The sequence below is a fragment of the Natator depressus genome, chromosome 2, assembly GCF_965152275.1.
Source record: "Natator depressus isolate rNatDep1 chromosome 2, rNatDep2.hap1, whole genome shotgun sequence".
Lineage (NCBI taxonomy): Eukaryota > Metazoa > Chordata > Testudines > Cheloniidae > Natator > Natator depressus.
Window position 1 is genome coordinate 261,245,441 of NC_134235.1, and position 27,199 is coordinate 261,272,639.

The 27,199-nt window shown below is 46.9% G+C and overlaps 1 protein-coding gene across 3 annotated transcripts; it reads right to left on the bottom strand.

The window, feature by feature from the left end:
- Window positions 1–446: 446 nt before the first annotated feature.
- Window positions 447–26,763, bottom strand: CDC25A (cell division cycle 25A). 3 transcript variants are annotated; one of them, XM_074946538.1, is made up of 16 exons: window positions 26,591–26,763; window positions 20,724–20,809; window positions 18,998–19,046; window positions 17,904–17,942; window positions 17,680–17,716; window positions 17,135–17,236; window positions 12,708–12,827; window positions 10,470–10,607; window positions 9,110–9,184; window positions 7,193–7,345; window positions 6,724–6,813; window positions 6,067–6,129; window positions 5,871–5,969; window positions 4,876–5,006; window positions 4,429–4,540; window positions 447–2,154 (listed from the first exon to the last, which is right to left on the bottom strand). In XM_074946538.1, the coding sequence occupies exons 1-16, from the start codon at window positions 26,761–26,763 to the stop codon at window positions 2,014–2,016; spliced, it is 1,608 nt and encodes a 535-aa protein (XP_074802639.1). In that variant the 3' UTR covers window positions 447–2,013. The 3 variants fall into 3 exon arrangements, with proteins under 3 accessions (XP_074802639.1, XP_074802638.1, XP_074802640.1); XM_074946537.1 differs by lacking the exon at window positions 26,591–26,763 and having other exon boundaries at window positions 20,724–21,079; XM_074946539.1 differs by lacking the exons at window positions 10,470–10,607; window positions 12,708–12,827; window positions 26,591–26,763 and having other exon boundaries at window positions 20,724–21,079.
- Window positions 26,764–27,199: the final 436 nt, after the last annotated feature.

Here is a 27,199-nt window from a genome sequence, read left to right on the forward strand (position 1 = left end):
TGTGCTCAAAGTGAGAGGCAGATCACATGCTAAGTCATTAGACCACAGGTGGGCAAACTACGGCTGGCAGGCCACATCGAGCCCGCAGGACCCTCCTGCCCAGCCCCTGAGCTCCTGGCTCCTCCCCTGCAGCCTCAGCGCTCCACCAGCACAATGCTCTGGGCGGCCAGGCAGCACAGTTGCAGAGCAGCGGCCTGACCTGGTGCTCTGTGTGGTGCGGCTGTAGCGCAGCCAGCCACTGGTGCTCCAGGCAGCGTGGTAAGGGGGCAGGGAGGGTTGGGTAGGGGTCAGGGTAGTCAAAGGGTGGGGAACAGGGGGTTGGATGGGGCAGGGGTCCCGGGGAGGGGGCAGTCAGGGGTAGGGAGTCTGGGGGTGGTCAGGGGACAGGGAGTGGTGGATGGGGCAGGGGTCCCGGGGGGGAGGGGCAGTCAGGGGTAGGGGGTCCGGGGGTGGTCAGGGGACAGGGAGTGGTGGATGGGGCAGGAGTCCCGGGGGGGCCATCAGGGGGCAAGAAGTGGGGGGCTGGATAGGAGCTGGGCCACGCCTAGCTGTCTGGGGGGAGACAGCCTCCCCTAACCAGCCCTCCATACAATTTTGGAACCCGATGTGGCCCTCACGCCAAACAGTTTGCCTGCCCCCGCATTAGACTGCTTTAGCATTTGCTAGACATGCTTTACATGTTGCCAAAGAAGCAACTAGAACAGGTTTAACACTGGCACAATCTCTTGCCACGGGATCCTCTGCTTTGGGGAGCTAATTTCTAGGATTTAGCTCTTTATTTAACTGGAGAACACAAAGCCGGCCTTTGAAAGTTTTTCCTTTTACCAGCATCAACTATCTACTGATGGTGAAAGCTCATTGGCTGTAGGCTCCTCTCTTGCTTTGTCCTTCCAACAAACCAGTTGTAAACACCTGAAGTTAAAAATCCACAGCTGCTGAAGCAGTTTTAGAACAGCTGCACAGCGGGAGGTGGCTGAAGTTTCACTGAGAAGCAAATCAACTTGCAAATGACAGGATAAGCATGATTCCACATAGCCAGGTTCTCTTCCCGATGTAAACCATGATCATACCTAGAACTGAAAGAAGCAGCAATATGCTGCTCCATCACTGCTCAATTTGGCAACGCTAAATACATAATCAGGTTTGCCGCCTGGCATTTCAGAGTTCATCAGAAGCAACCTGTTCTCTGGTTTATGGGAACTGGCAGTAATTCTGCCCACTTTGAAATGATGGTTCCTTCAGATTTAATGAAGCAGCTAAGGAGAAGTTCCTGAAGTTAAAATATAAAATAAAGCAACCTAGATCACAGAATAAATTAAAAGCACATGATATCTGTACAACGAGCAGTTTCCCGTTATACTGTCAGTAGGCTTCCTGTAGGTGTTGCATTTTAGTTGTGTGAAAAGCCTCAGAGAAGCACCACTCCCCATCCCACTTCACTACAGTGTGTTACACTGCCAACAAAAACCAATCAGAGCTGCAGCTGAAAGGAAAGACTTGAGAACGCCACGGTAGGGGTTGCCTGTTAGCAGAAATTAGGTCTCAGTGCAATCCAGATGACTCGCCTGCAGTGGTATTAGCTTCATTCGACTGTACTTAAATAATAAAATAAGGCATAGTTTTAAAACAGGCACTAAAATAATCTCACCATTAACACTTACACAGCACATGCCAGCTCAAGCCACCCCACCTACAGTAGGCTGTTGGGTAGCTGTTTCTATGTATGCCATAGAAGAGAATCCATTTCCATGAACCATGTTGTGGAAGGCATACAGAAAAGTCATCTTTGCAGTCAGCATGCAGATCACTAGGTCAACAGGAGCAGCATGGTGAATACAATTGTTCCATATTGTTTCTCTTATCACTTCCAGCAAGACTGACAAGAATGCAAAGTTGTCCATGGAGTGAGTTGGTGCATGATAATCATGACCAAGGAACAGATACACTCTTCTCCCCTCCCACTTCAGTTTTCCTACATGGTGAGCAGTCTTCTGCTGCCCATCAATACAGCTCTTAGAGTTTCTTCAGGCGACTGTACAGTTCCCTTTTGCTCTTCTCACCTGCCCATGTTCTACTTTTCGTGCGGAACCTTTTCAAGTCTTCCTTAAAGTCCTCATGGTGCATGGGGCGGTAGCTTTGGGGTTCACAATAGTTCTAGGAAAGAAAAGCTGGTTTCACATCAATTTGTCATTGCTTCATGTACAAATGACATTCCTATCTGAACCCTGTCAGACCCCAGGTCCCAAGCAAACAAGCTCATGCTTACAACCTTCCATACAACTACCCAACCATCCTATCACTGTGGCATCTAGATCCAGGACCCAAATTGCAATTTAACAACTGGTTAAGGTGGTTTAAGTCAACATTCACAAACTGAACTCATCATTCAGCTCTACTTGACATCTTTCTCCTGAAGATGGCCCGGCTTTGAGAGAGCTGACAACCTTATGTTCACATTGTTCCCATCCGAAAGCCTCTTACCAAGAAACACTCTTCCCACCAGTGAAACCAACAGAGCACAGCAATACTACACAGCCATTTAGGAAAGAGAAACAGTGTCCACCCTGTGAGTGTAGGGGAAATTTGGCTAGGACACCAGTCTTAAGTGGAACTTACAAAATACAAAGAAATGGATTTATTTGCAATAGAAAGGCTAGGAAGGTGGGAAGGGAGCACGGTTGGTTTACTTTTTTATTTTTAAAAGAACTCTCCTTGCCTATGCTGGAATGGTATGGCGAGCTAGCTGGAGAACTAGTAGAATAAGGGCGTGGCACCAAAGAAATGGAACCTGATTGAGATGGAAAGCAATTTTTACTCAAACTTTTAAATGCACTAAGGCAGAAAAAGCGCTAAGAGATTTAATATCACCCTTCAAAATAAGGGCTGAGCATACACTGAAGAGCCCCAGCAAAGACCAGATTTGACATTTCTGATATTTCTAATGTAAAAACGAGCTGAGAATCTATGGGAAAAAACTCAAGCTTTTGATCATCATACAGCGTCAGACAATGACAAACCCATGTTTCTCCTTTGTTCTTGCTTTCATGAAGAATATCATGGATTTTAAAACTACAAAAGGTCAATTTTATACCTCATCCAAGAGACATTGGTGAGTGCCAGAGTGACTATAATAGGTAGCTTTGAGGTGTGGAGAGGGTTTAGGCAAGAGCCTTTGTGACGCATGGCTAGAAAGGGTTGAATATCCTGCATAATGAATAACCCTCAAAAGACATGTGGGGAGATAATGTTTGTGTTTTGTATATTTATATATGTATGAGTAGGGTCCACAATGTAATCAACAGTCCCTGTCTATGCTGTATTCTGATATTTAAACAAATTGTAAACATGGGATATCTTGGTATTCATCTCTCTTTGAAATATACTGTGAATGGGGGAGGAACAAGCAAATGGCCTTATGTTAACTTGTATAGCTAAGTACTGGTGATGGACCTCCTTCAAAGTCATCCTAATTACCTTTTGTTCCCTGAAGAACTCCAGCTTGTCAAAAGACATGGAATTGTACAAAAGATCTTTGGATCCTATTCTGTCATCCCAGATCTGCTTAAGCTTCATCAGGGGAAGTTTAAGTCGCAAGACTGAGGTCCCAGTTATGCTGGTATGCCCTGAATGAGAGATTTGGACATTGGACTATGACCTATGAACTGAATTCTATAGGAACTCTTTGCAACTACAAAGCTCACCAACTCTGCTATGAATCTGAACCTCGATGGATTGAACTCATGTCTGTATGTATATTGATTTTTTAACCATACTCTCTCTCTCGTTTTTTTAATAAATTTTAGTTTAGTTAATAAGAACTGGCTGCAGCATGTATTTGGGTAAGATCTGAAACATTCATTAACCTGGGAGGTGATGTGCCCGATCCTTTGGGATCGTTAGAACCTTTTCTTTTATATGATGAAATAAGATTTTCAGAAATCATATTTGACCTGGGTACCTGGAAGGAGGCCTGAGGCTGGATCACTTTAAGGGAACTGTGTTGTTTGGACTTCTGAGTAACCAGTAAGGTAATAAAGAAGCTGTTTTATGCTGGCTTGGTGAATCTAAGTATTGGAATATCCACCAGCTTTTGGGGGTTTGGCTGCCTCATTCTTTGCAGTTCACCCTAATTGAGTGACCACAGCTGGCCCCCACTAGGACCCCGGTCACAACCTTTATTGCAAAAACTCCTCAAATGGCAAGTTAATCATAGCAATCAATCTAGTCTTGTAGCACAGCAAGACCACTATGTACAAAAGAGCAAGAATCAAGTATAGTGCAGTGAAATACTCTTCATCTGTTCAGAAGCACAGTTTAAGCCCTATAGCTGAATTTAGCTGGAGAGAGAGGCATTTGTTCAATGTTATCCCTGTTGTGAAGAGTGAAAACAAAAGGGCAATGAGAAGTTAATAAATGAGCGATCCTTACTTGGCATCTTAAGAAGAAGTCCTTATAGCCCCCCTTTAGCACATAGAGCTCTGGATAATGCAGGTTGGGGTACTCGTTCCCCAGTCTGTCTCTCTCTCTCACAAACCGGCACCTGTAATAGGGACAGAGGTTAAAACCTACAAACCTAAGTTATATTTGCGCAAACCACATTCCTAACCTGTGCCTCCCGATACTCCAAGAACAGAGTACAGCAGCCAGCTACCACCTGTTAGAAACAATTGCTGTACTGTCTGACAAATTCTGAAAACTAGTTGTCTATCAGGAACGACAGAGCCAGCGCCTACTACAGTAAATTGCGTAAGCGGTTGACACGCTGCTATCTAAAGTCTTAAGCCACCTTCAAAAGCTTACTAGTAACAACTGTGTCACTAGCACAGCTGTGGGATTCCAATCCCAGTATAGGTAGGACCATGCTCAGATACTCACATTCGGGGACCCCGCTCTGAGGAGAACTCACAGTGGAATACTATTATTACTCGTTTGTTCTCTGATGGCATGATAGGCTTCTTCAGCAGGAAATCCTCCACATCCTCTTCCATGTGGAGGTTTACAGCACCCTGGGAAGGCAGAGTCGCAACTGAGCATACAGCACAAGTTAGGAGGGGAGATGTAACAAAGTCACTTCTATCTTCTTGTTGAGCGCAGTTTGCTTTGCTGTTTACACTCCTTGGAGAGCAGTACTCTCTGCTGGAACAGCTCCCGTTCTTGTGGTCACTTGGGTGACTGCACAACATCGGTAGGATTTAGCCTTCCACCTCAAAGCACAGGGCTCTGTTGAACTGCTTTTTCAAACTAGCCAGCTTACTCAAGCAGCACCCTTCAGAATAAGTGCTCACATGTCAAAGCTTGTGTAAGAGAATAAGGTCATTTCTTCTACAGCTAGAATATTAACATTTAGTTCAAGTAAACTGAATGTCCGATTAAGCTACGGAAGTTTTTAATATCCGTTTCCTGAGAGACAATAGGTACCCTAACATTCTGATTCTTCTACAGAGAAACAAGTGTACAGCCAGTCCTCTACAATTGCCCTACACCTCCCATTAAGGAACTCCCTGCTTCCAGCCAAGGAGAGCTGAGTGTTCCTCCCTTCAGAGGGAAAGCTAATCCAGAGATCACGAAGAGTGAGCTTAGTCCTAAACAGTTTGTACAGCACACAGCACAACATGGTCCCAATTGTGTTTGGGGACTTTGGGCAGGGCTGTAATATAATTTTAAATACAAGATCAGACACCATCTCCTTAACCTGAAGGGGCAACAAAAGAAAAGAAAAAAAAAGCCCTCAGCAGCCAGCCTTCCCTTGGATTTTCTCATGAATAGTTAAGAATGAGCATCTTTAAAGATACTTCCCAGTGCTCCCTGATTTGCCCAAAGGGTAGCCATACATCAGACACCTATACATTTCTCCTGCAGGGTCACTGTACCTTGATATGGCCTCCCTCATATTCATATGGATATCTGCAGTCAATTATCACACACTCCTTAATGAAGCTTGCAAACTTCCCAGTCAGCACAGATACAATCTGCACAGAAAAAGAAGATTTCAGGAGTTTATCTTATGTGCTACATGAGTTTGCTTCCTTGTAAAAAGCAGTTTCTTATTGCTGCTGGGATACATACCATTTCTGGGTCAATATATTTTAAATCTTGATGCTTCCCATCTACAGTGTGGAAAAGGTAATCCTAAAAAAGAAAACAAAGGCTAACTCAGACTGAGGAAATCCCATTTATGACAGTGTAAACCATACATCTCAGTTACAGAATGTCTAATTATTGATTTTATAGCACCCACTAGTATAACTAGACACTCATAGATCAGCAGAGGCACCTGCCCATTATTTATTTTATTATTAATTTGGCATAGGCAATCTGGTCAAGCCAAGCCACAGCGTTCTTAACAATAGTCAAGGCACGAAGACTTCCAGGAAGTTGAGTCATTTTGCAGTCCTCCATGTGTGTCATGGTTTGTGGCTGCCCACACTGACATAGCAGCCAGTCTCTAAAACTCCACCCACCCACAAGACCTTACAATCTAAAGAGGCAGAGGGAAAATGGATGCAATTTTAACAGTTTGTAGGGAGTTAGAGAATTATGAATATTGTGGGAAAGGATTGAGAATACCTCACAAGGGTGAGGAGTTAATTAGTAAATGATTGTTAAAGTACTTTAGTGCTTAGCATTTATAGAGCACTCAGACATGCACTGTTGGAGCAAGAGAGAACCTGACTTGGGTTAGTTTGACACACAAAGATGCTATTAAAAAAAAATCAATGTTACCTTTGAGAAATCGCCAATAAGATTCCTTTGGTCACTGTCCAAAATGCTCTCAATCTCTGAGGATGACTGAGTTCTAATTAGTTTCAGACTCTACAGCAACAACAGTTAGAGAAGATTGCTGAGTAACAATGGCCTATTATCCTTTCCCACAGAGAATCAATGCACTTCACCAAGAGTGGACACTAACATCAATTGGTATATATCATAGAACACCTAAATCCTGGCCTGTCACACCCTCACATTTATTTTCACTTGGGATCACAATGGAAGACCTGAGCTTAAGCCCACCTAACCCATCCTCTAACATCATGCATTAAGAGACTACAGCTTGTCAGACGAACAGTTATCTACCTGGAAGATCATTGTTCTCTTGAACATCCTTATTATAATTTATAAAAGAATTGGATACCTAGCCTCACAAAATAAAACTGATTAGACAAGGGTTAACATTAGATATTAAGCCACCAACCATTGCTTCTTCAGAAGGTGTTCCAGGCACATTTCTCCTCCTTTTGCTGTTTCCTGGAGAGGTCTCTTCTTGGGACCTTTCCATTCTTTTCAGGGCAGACCTAGCCACACCACTGGGCAGAGATGGTGATCCAAACAATCTGCACCGTTTAATCTGGAAAAGAAGCAGAGAAAAATTAGACACTCCCCCCAGCCAAGGATGAGGTTAAAGTCTAGATCAGTCTCAAACTTAAAGTTTCCTGCAAACATGTTTATAGAAGATTTCATTAGAGCATGAGTGGGTGTTGGACCGTCACCACAAAGTAGCTGAGACATAATTTGGTGCCACAGCCAGCTGACCTCTTTTAACTTCAATACTGGGCCATATATTTAGTTGCCATGCAAGAAACCTGGGTCCTAATCACTGTTCTCCCTAATTTTTTTTAATTTTTCATGTACAGAATGAATTTTATGTGCACCAATATGGAGGTGATGTGTGACACATGACCTTCATATTGGTGCACATAAAATTCATGTGGTGGGGATGGGGCTGAGGGGTTCGGAGTGTGGAAGGGGGCTCAGGGCTGGGGCAGAGGGTTGGCATGTGTGGGGGGTGAGGGCTCCAGGTGGGGGTGCAGGCTCTGAGGTGGGGCTGGGGATGAGGGATTTAGGGTGCAGAAGTGTGCTCCGGGGCTACGGCAGGGAGCGAGAACCCCCTCTCCCCGGGGCCATGGGATAGGTGCCCCTCCCCCGGCAGCAGCAGGTCCCAGACGGCTGAGTTGGGGCTTGGGGGGGGGGGGGGGGGAGAAGGAAGGGGCACCTAGGCCATGGCAGGTCCGGGCCAGGGCTATGTTCGGGCCAACCCTCCCCTAGCAGGTCCAGGGCTGGAGCACCCACAAAGAAAAAAGTTAAACGGGTGCTACACATAAGCACCCACTGGCAGCCTAGCTCCCCCTCCCCCCAGCACCTCCCACCTGCTGGCAGCCCCACTGACAAACTCCTCCCTCTCACTCCCAGCACCTCCCACCTGCTTCGAATAGCTGTTTCGCCACATGTAGGAAGGGAGGGAGAGGAGCAGCGATGGGGCGCACTTGAGGGAGGAGGTGAGGAAGAGGCGGGACAGGGCAGAGCGGGGGTAAGAACTTGGGGGGGCGTCGAGTACTCCTGGCTAGCGGGGAAGTCGGCGCCTATGAGTGCCCCTCCCCCAGCAGTTGGGGCTGGGAGAGGGGTGCCCCCCTGGCCACGGCAGGTCCCAGCTTGGCGGGTTCCCTGAGTGCCTGCGCAGCATTACAAATGCTGCTGCGCCATGCGGTTTGTAGGGATCTTAGGTCCCAATGTTGGTCTCTTGCTATGCAGGTTTACCCGAGTTTGGGGAACACTACAAGAGACACATGCTCTGCCCTTCGGGTGAGGGAGTGTGTTGTAGAGCTTGACAGCAAATCCTCTGGCAGATTACAGAACTGAGTTGATGGACTGTGAAGGGAATCCAGACTTCAGCCTTAAAAGATGGTGGCTGGAGGCATTACAGATGGGTGTACGCAGAATGGGTTGGAGAGACATTTGTAAGACTCTGTTTAGGATGCAAACTTTGGACATCTCTCTCAAATTGCTGAAGCTTTAAATCCTATAGACACTGTCCTACTGTTTCCAAATGCTACAAAGACAGAACCCTCTAGTCATTAGGCAGGCTAAGGTTAAGAGCAAACACGTAGGGACTACCATGCCCTGGATCCCGAGAGGTACAGGCTCAATGTCGCAATTATGGTCACTTGTCTCAAGGGCAGTTTTCGAAAGCCATATTAGCAAATGTATGGCTTGAGTGTATGAGGGATGCCAACTAAGAGTAATGATTTAATCTGTATTTAATAAGGAATTTCAATGGTCTAGATGGCCTTTTGAAAGAGATGCAAGTTTCATTATGTTGGGATGGGACACTTACGTAGTTGTCTGCTTTTCTCATGACCAGTGGAGCCGTCCAAAGGCTTGCCACACCAGATGGCATCTCTTCATTGTTCTGAGGAAGCAGAAAGTTCTATCACATTTCAGGAGAACCACATTTTATCATGGACAGTGATTACACAACATGTCTAAGGCTTTTGCACAGCTCAAGCAGGCATTTAAATTTAATGCAGGTGGCAGAACAGTTCTCTGGGATTACTTATTCATTCGCTACTGTGGGAACTACCATTTATCTGGTAATTCTTAGATTAGCAGGAACTCCACTCTGATGAAGACTAGGATACTGGAAAGACAGAGTCTTAAAGCTGTTGTAAGGGAAGTTACAGCAATTGATTCATTTAACAAAAAATCCATTTATGGTTTTTAAAAATGTTACTTTACAACTTTAAGAGTCTCCTGCTCTCATGCATTCAAATAGGAACAGCATCCTGTTTAAGCAAAGGATTGCAAAGAAGGTACATCCAATTCTGGGCTTACCAATCATGACTCCATCCCCAGAAATATGGCTTCTCCATTAAATACCCCACTGTAGACAGATTTTTTCCTTCCCACTATTTCCTGGGCATTCCCCAGTAAATTGCAATGTGAGTATTTTATCATCAACATAGGAACAGCAGCAAATTGTCTCCATTTAACTGCTACTGTCTGCTGGTGAGGAACTGAAGTGACAAGGTCTACAGTCTACTGTTAGAAGCAGAAGCATAACATTTTTGTAATTCTATGAAAGGCAATAAGAAGTGGAAAAGACTACAGCTATGTTTATGCTAGCACTTTTGTCAGTAAAACACTTGTCGGTCAGGAGTATGAAAAAACCCACCCCCACGACGGACATAAGTTTCACTGACAAAAGCACCCGTGTGGACAGTGCTGTCAGCAGGAGACGTTCTCCCGCCGACATAGCTACCACCACTTTGGGGTGGTTTAATTATGCCGGTGGGAGAACTCTCTCCCGCCAGCACAGAGTGGCTACATGGGAAACCGTACAGCTGTGCTGCTGTAAGGTCTGTAGTGTAGACATGGTCTACAGCATTAAGTCTTCTTGGAGGATCATCTGCAATTACCAACTTTTTGCCACTTGTGATGAAAGAATTCTATTGTTCTATCTTACTTATTGTAGTTACTCAACATAGATGTTCACCCTGGACAAATACCATTAACAGATTGTTGATGGCCCTACAAGGCTTAACTAGAATTTACACTACTATGGTCACTTAAAAACCTGCATCAAGAGTCTGCACTCAGGACATTATGTATACACATTACTTCTAAATAAGTGTTCAGTACAGACACAGGAATGCTGTCCCCTGCAAGCATAAATCAACCACTCCCCTTTCACGTACCTTCAAGTCCTCCCCATCCAATATATCTAGGAATCCATCATCTTCTTCCTCAGTGTCAGGGGAAGTTAGAGATGATTGCTGCATGAAAGCAGGCCTATAGTTTCCCAAGTCACCTTCAGGGGCTTCACCAGTGGGAAACTGGAAAGAAGACATTTTGGTTGAATGGCAGCCTCCATCCAGCCCTTTATTCTGGGGATTGTGTGTGACACTGACAGGCCAGCAGGTCAGAGTCATAGGCCAATTCACTTGTGTGTGAATATCAAAGAAATGTTAAATGTACTAGTATGCACAGACCAATTCACTGATGTGTTAATAGGTATTGTTTTCACCTATCAATACCCTGTTGATTGCTATCACGTTACATTTGTATATTCCTGTACTTAATTAATCATAGATCAAAAGTGAGTGTTAGTATTAAGATGAGAATTTACTTGATGTGTAAACTTCATGAAAACTAATGAAGGATTGTTATGTGCCATTACATTATAATTTACATAGCGTATATCCTGGTAATTAAGTTTACCCATCAAATGCAATTGGAGCTTTGGAAATACAAATGAAGAAGGTTGCTAACTTCAAAGCATGGGTCATTATGTTCCACAATGGAAATTCACAGACTCAGTATGCATTTAGTCAACAAAGCAGAAGTCCATGCTGTGAATGAAAACACTTGCCAGATGGCTTTCAGTGGAAAGGAGCTATAAGAATGGATCCAGGGAATGAGACTGTCTCTGAACTATTTGGACAATCACAGGGAAGCATTCCAGATGCAAGAGAGAGATCCCCAAAGTTATTCTGGGTAACCTTGAGAGATTTATGGAAAACTAGCAGATTACTACATCTTTGCTATCATTTTGGACTTACAAACTTAGACTCACCTGTTAATGTATTTTACCTGCTTTAACCTCTCAATAACAATTTATTTTTCTTAGCTAATGAATCTTTAGTTAGTTTACTAGAGAAACTGGCTGCCAGCGTTGTCTTTGGTGTGACATAGAGAGTATCCATTGACTTGGGGTAAGTGACTGATCCTTTGGGGTTGCAAGGAACCTGACGTGGTGTGATTTTTGGTTTTAATAACCTTTTATCACTAAGATCAGTTTGTCTGGGTGGCAAACAGGCTGAAAGGTCTAAAGGGACAGTCTGTGGGTCCATGGTAACACTGGTATAGTGATCCAGGAGTGCACTTTTGTTACTGTCTTTGTGAAATCTAATTATAGAATATATCACCAGTTTGGGGTGTCTGCCCTATTTTCTGACCTGAGATTGGCACTCACAATTGTGAACCACTCCAGACAGCATGACACTATGGTCTCCCTTCTAGATGACTAGGAACACTGGTTCTAGCAGCTAAGGCAGTGCCATTCCTTGAAATGGATTTACAGGAGTTGTTCACATGGTCACCCCACCTATTCATCAACTGGCTTAGGCAGCTCCAAACCTGGCTCTGGCACTGTTATTTGGCCAGCAGAATAGTGAAAAACTTCACTGCTAGTTTTTCATTAAGGGATAATCCTGCATTCTGGAAAATTATACAATCCAGCATGTTTGCAAAGAGGAGCTCACTTCCAGGATGGTGCAGACAGAGGAGGTCTCAGTATCAGGAGGTTACCCAAGTCTCCAGGTTTTGTGCATGCAGCCAGGAGACTTTCAGAAAGAAGAGGGATCACCATAGTTAAGTAGTAGATGAAAACCAGAGTCCCCAGTTCCCTGCTTCTATATAGTGGTCTTGGCCCCTTTCTTGGCCAAGCAACAGAACTTGCCATAGAATAGTACTTCATCCCTATATTATAAATGCAATTTTATTCTTTTAAACGCATCTAAATTTCAACACAGCTGTCTGCTTCACTGCAGAACCAGCAACATAATAAAAAGATTAATCCAATCCATGCTTTGTTAGACATCCACGCTCACTTGACTTATTGCAGTTTAGCTCAAGTTTCATGAAGGATTATAGTCAATAACTACTTGTGGTGTTTTGGTAACACCCCTAGTTGATCTCCCATATTCAGGGTACAATGAGATTTTTCCCAGCTTTAAAGCCTGAAAGCTGGGTGGACTTTTTTCCAGCTCAGTGTGTTATCAATAAAGATGCAGAAAGTAGTCGGTGCTTCTTCCCTCCCCCACTCCCAGAGCATCATGTCTCCGGACCACCGCTTCAGTGTGCTTTTTCTCCTAGAACCAAGCAAGCCTACGGCTAGGCAGAGGGTTCGTTGCCAAGGACAGCCTGATACATACCATCCGAGCTGGGGCAGAGTTCTGTCTTTGCCCAAAACCATCTTTTCCATCTTCAAGGGAACGGACACGCAGACAACTACGAGAAGCGGGCCTGGTTGGCTTCTTAAACTCAAAGGACTCCTTAATGAAAGGGAGCAAGACAAGCATTTTATCAAACCAACGAAGCTTAGAGGTTGAAGGGCCCATTGCACAGAAATTTTACAGCCCCTCTTGGACTCAACTCCCTGCAGTCCAAGGGAGTAAGTAAATCTTTCAGCATATGTGCATTTCCAAAGGAAAGTTGTTATAATAGTGATTAATATAGGAGAATTAGATTCGCTTTCTCAGAGTATCCTTTACAGTCAACTATCAGCCCTGCACCTATCAAACTTTCCAGCAAGAGTCTTGTCTAATCATTTCAAAGGCAGCCAGATCTGTGCCTAAATCACTAGAATGAACTTGCTGTTGTGCGACAAGCTGCGCCCTCCTCCCATTACTCCTGAGAATGATAGATAGATTTCTGTAGAAATCTGAGTCCTTGTAAGATTTCTTCATTGATCGAATTCACAGCTAGTTGGTCTGTAATGGAGTTGGACTCAATAGCCCCAGACAAGTTCCTTAATCAAGTTCCTTAAAGATTTACTCACTCAGTTTAATGAAATCACAGATGTTTACAGTTTGATAATTACAACCTGACAGGGCAATTGTCTGGTGAGCCAGTAAGGGAAAGCCTTGAAAGTAAGAGGGATGACAAGGTAGTAGGTTTGGACTCTAGATCCTCAGTGAAGGTAGGATGCCCTAATAAGGTTAGGGCCCATCCCCCACAGACTAGTTTCGAGATAGGAACATACCTAGCAAAGAGCTGAAGTGGTCCTAGAAAAATCCTCCATTTTAATAGGGCACAAGAATTAGGGAGCATCCATCTTCCCTTTCCAGTTACCCTCACCTCTCTACAGTTCCCACCCACCCAATCTCCCCCTTTCTTTCATCAGAATATAGGTCTCACATCCACCTCCTCCCCCTCACTACTGGTGACATTTGCCCCAGCGGGGGGCCCTCCTCCTATCCCCACCCCCACACCTGTCCCGTTGCATGCCACCATTCTTACCCTCACACCCATCTCCTTCCTTTTGCTGTCTGTTGAATACCCATTCCAGCTCTAAAAAGATCTGTGAAGCAAAGCTTGTCCCTTCCATCAACAGAAGTTAATCCCAACAACATACTGTTGCGCCCACTGTGTCTCCCTAACAAGATCTGTCATTCACAACCTCTTCATATCTCTCCCTCCAGCTTCTGGCTCTCCCAGAACCCTTCATCTGATGCTGCCTCTGTAGCTGCGCTCTTAGGGCTTGTCTACATTACCGGCTGGATAGAGGGGCAGAGATCGATCCAGTGGGGGTCGATTTATCGTGTCTAGCTGAGCACTCTCCCCTCAACTCCGGTACTCCACCAGGGTAACAGGCGCAGGCGGAGTTGATGAGGGAGGGTCAGCCATCGACTTACCTCAGTGAAGACACCACGGTAAGTAGATCTAAGTACATCGACTTCAGTTACATTATTCACGTAGCTGAAGTTACATACCTTAGATCGATCCCCTCACCCAGTGTAGACTAGGCCTTACAGAGGGCTCTTCCCTTACCCAACCATAACAGATCAGACCCTGGTGGGGGTGGAGCTTCTCTCCAGTTACTGCCACTTTCGATTCCCCCCCCCCCCCCCCGATTTCAGCATCACTGAATCTGATTCTTCTATCCTTCTATGTCGCTGTCATTTACCATCTACCCAACTCCTCCCCATCAGCCTTCCTCTCCAATTTCAACTTTGGCTTTCTCTCTTATTTCCCCCACTCATCCTTGGTGACTTCAGCTTCCATGCTGATGACCCATCTGACCCTCTAGCTGCACAATCCTTCACCTAGAGCTCTTTATTCAACCTGGAGTCTTGGTTCAACTCTCCCACTCACCAAAAGGGCCATTCACTTGACTTGGTCTTCAAGAGGCATGACCCTCGATCTCTCTGTTGTGGAGTTCCCTCTCTTAAATCACCACCTGATCTCTTTCAGCACACCCATCAGCCTGTGCCCTCTCACACGCCCTTACTGTGACTTCCAGTCTATCTGCTCTCAGTCCCCTTTTCTTTATAGTATTGTTGTCCTTCTCCCCCATCACAAGGTCTATCCTGCCAACCTCCAGCTCTGGCTCACCTTCAACATCCATTTCCTACACTCCTGCTCTCATGTTGTGAAAATCTTCAGCAGAAATTCTGGGACCAGGCTGACTTCCTCTCTTACAAATTTGTTCTCTCCTTCAGTTCTGCCATCTTCCTAGCGAGACAAATCTAATTCTTTAACTTAACTGAATCTCACACCCACAATCCCAGCTGCTTTTTCTACCACCTTTGACTCATGCCTCAAACCCTCCCATCCTCCCTCCATTCTCTGCACAGGTTCTCACTGACTTCTTCCAAGAGAAAACTGACAAGATGTGACATGACCTTCCTCCTCCCCTCACCTTGCCTTCCTGTCCCTGCCTATAATTCTCCTTCTCCCCAGTGAGAGGCAAATGTTTCTCTCTGCTCTCCTCCTCTAACCCCTCCACTTGCCCTAGTGACCCCAATCCATTTTCTGATCTCCCTCACGCCCACTCAGTTCTTACCTACATTCCTCCTCAACCTCTCACTCTCCTCTGGCTCTTTCCCCTCACAAAAGAAACATACTTTAATCTCTCCCATTTAAAAAAAAACCTCATCCTTGACCCAACTTAACTCTTCAGTTATTGTCTCAGTTCTCATCTCTTTCATTCCTAAGCTCATTGAATGTGCTGTTTACAGTCGACATCCAGAGTTCATCTCCTCCAAATCCATCCTAGATCCTCTCCAATCTGGCTTCTGCCCCTTGCACTCAACTGAAACTGCTCTCATCAATGTCTTCCTGGCCAAGACTCAGAACCTGCACCCAGTCCTCCTTGACCAGACAGCTGCCTTTGACACAGTCAACCATGCTCCCCCTCTTGAAATCTTGCCCCCTCTTGGCTTCCGTGACTATCCACTCCTAGTTTTCCCTCCTACCTCTCTAATCATGTCTTCAGCACATCCTTTAGAGGATCCTCCTCATCCACCTTCCAATTTCTGTGGCTCTAGAGGGTTCTATCTTTGGTTCCCTTTTAATCTCCCTCTACATCTTATCACTGGGTAATATCATCCACAAATTCAAATACCATCTCTATTCTGATGGCTCAGATCTACCTCTCTGCACTGGACCAGTCTTCTTTTGTCCAAAGTTAAAATCTCAGCCTGATGTTTTCCTGGTGGACATTTCACCATCAACTCAAGCTCAACATGGCTAAACCAGAGCTCTTCCCCCAACTGCCTTCTCAATCACCGTGCATGACTACACCATCCTGCCTGTCACTCATGCCTGTAACATGGGCATCATCTTTGACTTGGACTTCTCTAGGGCCTCACATCAAGGCTATGTCTAAGTCTTGCCAATTCTTTCTGCATAACTTCTCTAAGATATGGCCTTTCCTGTCCATCCAAATAGATAAAACTCTCATCCACGCTTGCATCTTCATTACTGAAATGTCCTTTTTTCTGGCTTTGACAAATAGTGTTTCCTGGCTCATATCCATTCACAATGCTTCTGCAAAGATGATTCTCCAACTTACAGCTTTGATCGTGTCACCCCTCTCTCAATCCCTCTACTGGCTCCCTCTTCTCTATCATATGAAACATAAGCTACTTGTCACCATGTTCAAGACCCTTCACAACCTAGCCCTCACCCTATCATCTGTCATTCAGTATTAACAGGTCAACTCCTGCCTCCAAGCAGCCCATATCAGCCTTCACTGCCCATTTTTAAAATTTCCAAACAAGCATCTTTGTGCTTTTTCCCTTGCAACGCCTCACGCTTGGGTGCCCCCCCCCCGCCCTCTTAAACATCTACAAAGCCACTGCAGTGTTTTCCTTCAAATCCCATTTAAGAGCTCTTTACCACAATGCCTAAAAACTTGACAACAGCTAGACTAGACCACTACCTATCAGGCTGACCGACACTGTCTAGCTGTCTCTTGTACTCCCATGTCTTTCTATCTATATCAGTCTGTTGTCTTTTGTCTTAGACTGTAAGTGCTTTGTTCTGCATTTGTACAGTACCTAGCACAATGGGGCTCCTAGGCATTATGGTAATACAGAAAGTGGAAAGTCAGCTTTTGCACCAGATTAGTGCAAATTCTGCAAGACAAACCATGGAGAAGTTTAAGACTGCCACAGTTCACCAAAAATAATAAGACAGGCTTTACCCACCACATCAGCCACTCATTACAAACCTCCTCCCCAAATAAGGAGTTATCCCTATGTATCAAGCCCCATACTACAACAAGTCACATCTTCCTGGGTATAGCTTCCCATACTACACTACTTCGGAGATGCGTAGAGTGAATTAAACTTACATTCTCTTTGTTGTCATCTGTTTCAGTCAGGTGAAAAACATCACAATCCAATGAATCTGAGTTGCTCCTCTTCAGAGCAGGACTAGACCCCAGAAGCTTCTGCTGCAAAAGTGAGAGGGTATATCCTGTTCAATATCAACCAGTTCCCCAAATTTTGGGCAACTGAGAGGCCACGCTGACAGCTTGCCAAGAATGTAAGGGCTGCGGTACCCAAACTGGCACAAACTATGTTAAAGACAAGGGCTGGCCATGGACATGCAGCCCCTGGAGACAACAGGTCCCAGCATGCGATACTTCCACATAAAGCTAGTGACAGGCTGCCTTGTAGAACATAACAGATTACACTTTGATCCATTTCAAGATTATAGCCTATGACTTTGTTATCTTAATTTTAAGCAACAAGCAACACCAGATTCTTGGGACTGGAAGATTAATGAGTTTTGCTGGATATCTGCAAATAAAAAAGTGGGTGCACAAGTAGCATTAACGCTTAATACTGAAAACCTCTTTGCCACTCCTGAAAGACCAAAATCCCCCTCACTTACCGGGAGGGAACGTATTCTTCTGATGGGTAACTGAATACTGCAATGAGAACACAGACAAAAATAGAATCAAATTTTACTCTAACATTTAAACTGAAAAGCTGTTAACAGTAACTGATAACATAACTCAGATTTTCCACTGCAAAACTGAATTAGCTAGTGGCATAATTTAATGGATCAATAGATAACTAATTAAGAAGGGAAGTTAAAATTCGAATTGTACTCACTTAGTAAATCTGCCAGATTCTATAACTGTTTTCTCAAAGCTGAAAAAAGGCAGACAAAGGACATTAGTTACTTTTATTGCTAATTCATTATCCAATACTTTGGACTACTTAGTGTTGTTTAAACTCAAAGTCATGGAATGTTTGTTGCTGCTACTTGTCCCCAGCTTTTAAACTTGTGCACCTTAGGCTATGTCCACACTACAGCTTATGCTGACATAAATTATGTGTGAATAAAGCACTCCCCTGAATGACAAATTATGCTGGCATAAGCGCTGGTGTGGACAGAGCTATGTCAATGGGAGAGCTTCTTCCACCAACAAAGTTTCTACTGCTTGTGAGGGTGTTTTTTGCATAGAGCACCTTCACCACACCCACTACAGCACTGTATGTATAGACATGGCCTTAAGAACAGCAGACCATCTTGTTCTTTGTTTCCTAGAGACTTATTGTCTGAGCTGGGCTGGAGGACTAAACCCAGTTTCCCTACCCCAGTTTCCCCAAGGAGACTAGAGCTAGTGTTTCCTAATTCAGGATAGTATTAACAGCAGATTAGCCTATATGGAAACAAGAGTTTCTCAGTGAGAAATGGGACAGGGTGGACCAAGTGTGTCCAAAACACCATCATCTTCTTTACCTGCAAGGTAAGGACATAACTGATTGACCATAGGTGGAAAACTCAAAACAAGCAATTGCTGTTAGCCATCAGTTAAGGTACATGTACAAGCAAATAGTATTGCTGAGTATTTAATGAAAACTAAGTTACATGCAAGATAGGTGTAGCCCTCAGACTCCTAAGCAAGGTACCAATGTGATGCTCAGAGTCTAGGGTGCTCAGAAGTACATACTTTGGTCTGGGCAACACATTAACTTAGACATAAGACTGTTAAGCAGTCTGGGCCACATTCTGTTGAAATAGAAAACCTAGAATTTCAAGCTGCAATGTGCCAAGACATACACTTCAAGAAGGTTAAGTGAGAAGAGCTCATTTTACATGTACTAGCTGTGGAATTTTCAGATCAAGCCTCCCATTAGCTCACATTTAGCAGTTAATAGTATAGTCTAAAATGCCAAAAGTTTAGCACATTTTTACATACGTTTCCTCAATGTCTGAGTTCAGGGGATCAGGAAAATCTAGACAGTAGCCTGTGAAAGATAAAAAAAATGTTTTTACTACTGAAAATATAAAGTACAGGGCACTGTTAGCAAGGAGTCTTAGATCTTCTCCCCCCAAAAGGTTACAGTTACTTGCTCAGCAGGGCAACTTTTTGCCATGCAGAGAGAGTCATAGACCAGCCATATCCAGTCATAGACCAGATAAATCATCCCCTACTGAAATCCCTGGAGTGGAAGGGGGGAGGGGAAGAGGCAGGAGAGACAGCCTTGAGTATCACCCAGCTACTACTTCTGACCACAGGTAATGGTTTGATACTGGGCTTTTGGGGTGAGTGAGAAAAGGAGGAATAAAAATATCCCACCATAGTGCCCTGTATGAGAAACTGTCACATAAGAAAGGAACATACCACTTTAGAACCACAGCTTAACTAATATTTTGGCCTTTTTCCACACAGACTAATAAATTGCCATTCCTTTGCAGGTTAGCCCTGCCAATTGATTGTTTCCTATATGCAAGCTTTTAGCCATGCTTTTTTATTACCCCCCTCCCCTGCACAAAGTAGGTAATATTAGCAAATCTCACACAGTCATCTACCGAAAAATGCCTTCATAAGACAAATCATGGTCCAGGTAGCAAGATAATTAGTATCTTATTGACATACAAAAGCCAGGTGATGCATTAAAGCAATACAGCTGCTTCTGGTAGGTTTAAGGTTAGGAACACTTTTTCAAAGACCCGTGCTTTAAAAGAACTACTTTGACAAAAAGTAGGTAGAAGCAAGCTACATCTCCATGTCTCCCTGACTTATCCTATTGCCGCCTTGCCCCCTATGATCTGGGGTCTACTCATTTTGTGTCAGGCTGTAAAGGTTCCATCTGTAGTCTAGAGTACCACGCACAGTCGTGGCACTACACAAGACAAGACATACATAGAGAGAAGGCCGTTTCCCTATACTGGGTTGTGTCAATAGAGTACCATGAAACCCCCACGATTTTAGTAGTATTAGTTAATCATATCACTCTAAACAATATTTACATTGATGTAGCGCCTCCCATCCAAAAATACTTCAAGTTTTAGACATAGCTGTATTTAAGTGGCTCTACATATCTCTGGGGTGCAAGGACAATAGTTGGACAACCAACAGCACACAATATGCAACCATGGTTTAAGGTATTAGTCAAGAAGATCAACATGAAATTACATTGTATTCACGCAGTTTATCTACCTCAGAAGGATGAAAAGCACAGTCAATTCTGCTAAGAACTCAATTTGTGATTCCAAGGAGTGTAGGTATTTCAAACCCACTGCTTAGACCATTAAGCAATTACCTCTTGATTGTCAGCAACCACAAACTAACACGGGAGAGCTATGTTTACCAGCCAATGGTTTACAGAGAGGCAGAACAGACTAGTGAATTGGAGCCAGAACTCATTTTTCACACTGGCTCTGCCACTGACTTACTGTATGATGCTGGACAGGCCACTTAACATCTGTACTTACATTTCGACATTTTCTTTTTTTTATAAAATGGGGCCATCTCCCTCCTGCTTCAGGAGAGTTGCTAGGATTAATTATTGTTGCAGTGAATTATGCAAGTACACAGTATTAGCTTTCTGTTAAACCTGAAAATTGCTCTTTATAATACAAGGCAAGAGGATGTCAAGCTTTTTCATTCCTTAGTACTTATGTGTGGATTAAAAAGTAACCTGAATCAGTAGATTCTGATGAGTCTGTTCTTTGTAGATTGTTACTGTTCCTCATTCCCAGCATTTGCACAGAATTCTCATACTGACTGTAAAGATTAAGAAAATGAGTTATTTTACTGAATGTTTCAGACAGGAACCACCACAATAGGTTTAAAATGCAGAAATAAACTGTAAATGAGCTCAAATTGGAATGGTTACTCTTGATCAGCTTATGTAGTGGACAACGGAAAAGGTGCCAGTTTAAACAGTCCTGCAGATTGAAGTTTTGCATAACCATAGCAGAGACAGTACAGGTAAGAGCAATACAATACTCCTGGGGAACTCTGCGTCACTGCGCATGCACAGAATTCATGCCCCTTACAGATTTCTTTGATTCCCCACAGAAAAATGACTTCTGACGGGGAAGCCAAAAGAGCGGTCACACGCCTCTCCCCGGCATTGCAGGCAGGTTGGTTCAGGCATCCGGAGCAGCCAGTAGAGACATAAATCACTGTCTGAGGGGAAGAGGCTACACAATTGTGTGCGAGACACACACACTCTGTCCCTCTCACTCGCTATTGCAGCTTGCTTGGCGTGGAAGGGCAGGGCTTTAGAGTGTTTCTGAGGAGTTAGGCGTGGGATAGGCACTGTCCCCTGAGGGAGGGCAGAATGTAGCTACCTGCCTGCTTAGTGAATTGTTCCCATTCTTTCTGTGAATTCTTCCAGGAGTATAAAACAGGTGTAAATGATTTAAGGCTCCTTTACATTGCCAGAGTGGTGTAAGGGACAGTATGGCCTGATAAAAGCTTATGGTGCTTTAGTGATTAAAACTGGTCTAATTTTTGGACTGAAAATTTTTTCTAACAGAATGTGGTCCATGAACTGTTTGCTACTGACCTTTCTGGAGATGGACAGTAGCCAATATAAATTGTGAGTTTGATTCCCTAGCCCTCACTTGTTCTTCAGTTGCCTTTGATGTAACACTAAGCATATGGATGCATATATTTGTTGACTAATAACTAGAAATAAAGGGTCAAACCTAGTTACATTACTGTTAGGCCAGGGGGTTTGGGGATTTCCTCCAATACTCCCCACTCCCATTCTCCATCCATTGTATTGTAGTTTAAGTGAATTACTGAAATAATTGAAACCAGAGTGATTATATTAAGTTATTTTGACAAATAAAATATGCAGAATTTTGTAACACTGTGCACAGAATTTAATTTTTTTGCTGCAGAATTCCCCCGGGGAGTAATACAAGTTTCAGCACACTCCTGCCAACATGACTCAACCTAATGACGTGGACTGGATTTACACCAATGTCCTTAAAGCAATTAAACCCCATTTCTTTTAGTGACTGGTGTATCGTAGGTGCACAAATGCAGTATTGCTAACCCCAAGAGTTAAAAAATCAGGCCTAAAATCATGATAAATATATTTGGGGTTCTTTGCCTTCTGGTTTCCATGTCATTCAGAGACACTTGCATCAAGATTAAGCTTTTCTCTGCATGTATCAGAGCTAGAAACTACCTTTTTTACAATTAAAGTTGAAATCCTCTTCTAATCTCATGCCTCCAAGAGCTGGGGCTTTGAAATAAACCCCAAATATCATAAAACTTGGAATAACGTTGTGAGCATTGGCAACATTGCATGTGTGATAGAGTACTATTGTATGGAATGAATTTATAGGTATTATGTGGTCTATCAAAGAGCCATGAAGAGGTAGAATAGTGGCAAACAGCCCAACCCAAATAACCTCACGTTTAATTCCTTTGTTGTCTGGAAGAGAATGGTGGGAGAAAATAATTCATCCCTGTGCAGAGAGCCATCTAAAAACAACTTTATACCATTTATTTCCTCCTCCCCCCGCGGCCGCCAGCCCAAATCAGGTTTTAAGTAGGTTTTAAATGCTGTGTTGGTCTTGTGCTGCCCTATGCATAGGGATGAATTTTGCTCATAATGAGTAGTTATTGACTAGTGATTAAATCATTATTTTTGCAATATTATTGCCAACACCAGAGAGAAGAGGAAATCAGCAGATTTTGTGCCTATACAACCTTGATGCTCATTTTACAAAACTGCGTTAAAGAGTGGTACTAATGAGCTCCAAAGGGACTCTAACCTAGTCCCATTTGAGTGGTGGCTGTAAAATGTTCAAATCTGAAGATCCTGCACGACGCAACATAGACCCATGAGCAACAACTTATTATCCACCCTCAAACACACATGGTAAGCACCTGTACAAACCTAACTCTGGGAATGGGGCAGAATGGGCCAAACTAACATATTGGGCAGATTCATCCCTGGTAAACTATCAACATCAAGCTTACACCAGGGATATACTTGGCCCTTTATGATTAATTCACAGTCTCAGTTATTTCAGTGCAGAGAAAGAACAGAAATATTGAGACAGTAATAGAGGAGGACTTTGCATGGCATGGGTAAGAGGCTACATGGTGTGGGGTGGAGGAAGGGCTACAGCAGGGGGTTCTCAAACTGGGGGTCGGGGGGCGAGCTGTCAGCCTCCACCCCAAACCCTGCTTTGCCTCCAGCATTTATAATGGGGTTAAATATATTTTAAAAGTGTTTTTAATTTATAAGGGAGGTCCCACTCAGAGTCTTGCTCTGTGAAAGGGAGTCACCAGTAAAAAAGTTTGAGGACAACTGGCTACAGGACATGTTCAGAAGGCTTTGGGAAGTGAGAGGATGTGGTATAATATACTGCAGGGTTTGAGCGAAGAAGATTGAAAGTGGAATGCAGGGAATTACCAGTGCACAGGACTGCTGGTATTGTTTGGGGAGTCGGGGGTGGGGGTGGGGAGAGAAGGCTGCAGGGGTCAGAGTGTCTGGAGAATGGAAATACGAGCCAGGGAGAACTGAGGGGCTACTAAGATGTGATCATGTGGGCTGTGTGAGGAGGAAGAGAAGGCTGTAGGGACCAGGCAGAATTGCCAGGACAAGATAGGGGTTGACTAGAGAGGCAGGAGTGGCATATGGAGAAGGATTACAGGGATCTCGGAGCCCAGGTACCAGGAGCAGTGGGTGGGGAGCTGCAAGGCTTGGGAGTTGTGTGGGGGACAGGTCATGGGGGCCACATGTGTGGGGGAGGTGGCAGCCACTATGGATAATATGGAGATCATGTGGCACCATGTGTGCACTGTGTGTTAAAAGAGCACACCAAGAAGGCCAGTACCAGGAAGCTATGGGGTTGCAGGGATAAGTTCAGGGGGAATACACATTGGGGAAGTGGGCAGACACCAGTGGGATGTGGGAGTGGCATAGGTGGGGTATCAGGGGCCATATGTTGGGGAGACGGGCAGACACCAGGAGTCATAGGGGCTGTATATGGGTAGCCACCAGGATTCACAGGGATTGGGGATGCAGAGGGAGGGTCATGAGGGCCGTGTGTCAGGGAGGAAGGAGGCACAAGGTGACTCTGGGAGGCCGCAGGGGTGGAGTCCGGGGAGCCATGTATGGGAGAGTGCACAGGCAACAGGAGACTAGGGAGGCTGCAGGAGCAGGGTCATGGGGCAGGCACCAGGAAGGGCTATAGGGGTGGGGTTAGAGAGACCAAATGGAAGCAGTCACAGAGGGGCTCTGGAGGCTGCGGGGTGGGGTCCTGGGAGCAATATACGAGGGAGGGCAACAAGATCCAGGGGGCTATGGAGGTTGCAGGGATGGGGTCCCGGGGCAGGCACCAAGGGGACTATGTAGGCTGAAGGGATGAGGTCCCGGGGCAGGCACAAGAGGGGTCTAAGGGGAGCCCCATGTGCACCAAGGGACTATGGAGGCTGCAGGGGTGGAGTCCTGGGAGCCATGTGGGGGGAGGAGTACAGGCACCAGAGGGGCTATGGGGGCTGCAGGGGTGAGGTTATGGGGGCTGAAGGGGTGGGAATCCTGGGGGGGGCCAGGCATGAGGCAGTTTTGGGGTGGAGTCCTGGGAGCCATGTGGGGGGAGGAGGACAGGCACCAGAGGGGCTATGGGGGCTGCAGGGGTGAGGTTATGGGGGCTGAAGGGGTGGGAATCCTGGGGGGGGGGGGGGCAGGCACAAGGCAGCTCTGGGGTGGGGTCCTGGGAGCCATGTGGGGGGAGGAGGAGGAGGACAGGCACCAGAGGGGCTATGGGGGCTGAAGGGGTGAGAATCCGGGGGGGGAGGCATGAGGCAGCTCTGGGGTGGGGTCCTGGGAGCCACGTGGGGGGAGGAAGACAGGCACCAGAGGGGCTATGGGGGCTGAAGGGGTGAGGTTATGGGGGCTGAAGGGGTGGGAATCCTGGGGGGGCAGGCATGAGGCAGCTCTGGGATGGGGTCCTGGGAGCCATGTGGGGGGAGGAGAACAGGCACTAGAGGGGTATGGGGGCTGAAGGGGTGAGGTTATGCGGGGGGCGGGGGGCAGGCACAAGGCAGCTCTGGAGTGGGGTCCTGGGAGCCATGTGGGGGGGGAGGACAGGCACCAGAGGGGCTATAGGGGCTGAAGGGGTGAGGATCCGGGGGGGGGCGGGGTGGAGGGCAGGAATGACACAGCTCTGGGGTGGGGTCCTGGGAGCGATGTCGGGGGAGGAGGACAGGCAGCAGAGAGGTTATGGGGGCTGAAGGAGTGAGAATCTGGGGGGGGAGGCATGAGGCAGCTCTGGGGTGGGGTCCTGGGAGCCATGTGGGGGGAGGAGGACAGGCACCAGAGGGGCTATGGGGGCTGCAGGGGTGAGGTTATGGGGGCTGAAGGGGTGGGAATCCTGGGGGGGGGGGGAGGCATGAGGCAGCTCTGGGGTGGGGTCCTTGGAGCCATGTGGGTGGAGGAGGACAGGCACCAGAGGGACTATGGGGGCTGCAGGGGTGAGAATCCTGGGGGGGGGGGGGGGAGGGGCAGGCACGAGGCAGCTCTGGGGTGGGGTCCTGGGAGCCACGTGGGGGGAGGAGGAGGAGGAGGACAGGCACCAGAGGGGCTATGGGGGCTGCAGGGGTGAGGTTATGGGGGCTGAAGGAGTGGGGTCCTGGGAGCCACGTGGGGGGAGGAGGACAGGCACCAGAGGGGCTATGGGGGCTGCAGGGGTGAGGTTATGGGGGCTGAAGGAGTGGGGTCCTGGGAGCCATGTGGGAGGAGGAGGACAGGCACCAGAGGGGCTATGGGGCCTGAAGGGGTGGGAATCCTGGGGGGGGGCAGGCACGAGGCAGCTCTGGGGTGGGGTCCTGGGAGCCATGTGGGGGGAGGAGGACAGGCACCAGAGGGGCTATGGGGGCTGCAGGGGTGGGAATCCTGGGGGGGGCAGGCACGAGGCAGCTCTGGGGTGGGGTCCGGGGAGCCGTGGGGGGAGGAGGACAGGCACCAGAGGGGCTATGGGGCCTGAAGGGGTGGGAATCCTGGGGGGGGGCAGGCACGAGGCAGCTCTGGGGTGGGGTCCTGGGAGCCATGTGGGGGGAGGAGGACAGGCACCAGAGGGGCTATGGGGGCTGCAGGGGTGGGAATCCTGGGGGGGGCAGGCACGAGGCAGCTCTGGGGTGGGGTCCTGGGAGCCATGTGGGGGGAGGAGGACAGGCACCAGAGGGGCTATGGGGGCTGCAGGGGTGGGAATCCTGGGGGGGGCAGGCACGAGGCAGCTCTGGGGTGGGGTCCGGGGAGCCGTGGGGGGAGGAGGACAGGCACCAGAGGGGCTATGGGGGCTGCAGGGGTGAGGTTATGGGTTCACGGGGGGAAAGGCGCCGGGGAACTATGGGGGCTGCAGGGGTGGACTCTTGGGGGGGCGGCATGGGGGGGAAGAGGAAGGCATCACCAGGGGGGCCCTGGGGGCTGCAGGGGCGGGGCCGTGTGAGAGGCACCAGGGGGCTCGGAGGGTGGCAGGGGATGGGGCATGAGGGCAGGGGGCACCAGGGGGCTGGCACGGCCGGTCTCACCTGTAGCCAAGTCCCTGCAGCTGCTTCATGGTGAGGCTGAGGCCGGAGACCGGGGAGAGCTCGGCGGGGAACAGGGACTTCACCACGCCGGGCCCGGCGGCCGGGAGCTGCGGCAGGAGGAGGCGGCGGCGGCGGGAGCTCGGCGGGGCGGGGCTGGGGGGCCCGGGATCCATGAGGCCGGCGTGGGGTGGGAGCGGACCCGGGCGGCTCCTGCTGTCAGCGCGACCCCCCCACGCTCTGACCCTCCCCGTCACCCGTACGGAACAAACGCTGCGCAACCCGCGCGCGCGCGCGCTCTCTCGCCTTCTGCATACACCCGAAGCTGGCGCCAAACTTGGGCCCACCAATCAGAAGCGGCCTCCCCGCGCATCGGCCCGCCCACTTCTCTGAGCGACAGCAAATCCGGTGAGTGAAAGAGAGCTCTAGCTTTAAACGGCCAATCACAACCAGACTCTTTTCCTTTCTCCCCACCCACACATTGAACGACAGAGACATTGACCAGTAGAATGCGACCCTTCCCTTCAGCCGGCCAATCACCAAGTCTCATCACTTTGCCCTGCCCAATTCTCTAAGTGAAAGGCCAATAGAATGCCCAGACGCTTTTTTGGC

What these genes read in the sequence shown, in the direction of transcription:
- CDC25A (XM_074946537.1), bottom strand. Translation starts at nt 21,000, where the DNA reads ATGGTTATGCAAAACTTCAATCTGCAGGACTGTTTAAACTGGCACCTT. An exon ending in AATATATTGACCCAGAAATG is followed by an intron (nt 5,970 to 6,066) that starts GTATGTATCCCA and finishes TTTTCTGTGCAG; the next exon opens with ATTGTATCTGTGCTGACTGG. An exon ending in TCAGAGCGGGGTCCCCGAAT is followed by an intron (nt 4,541 to 4,875) that starts GTGAGTATCTGA and finishes TCCCTATTACAG; the next exon opens with GTGCCGGTTTGTGAGAGAGA.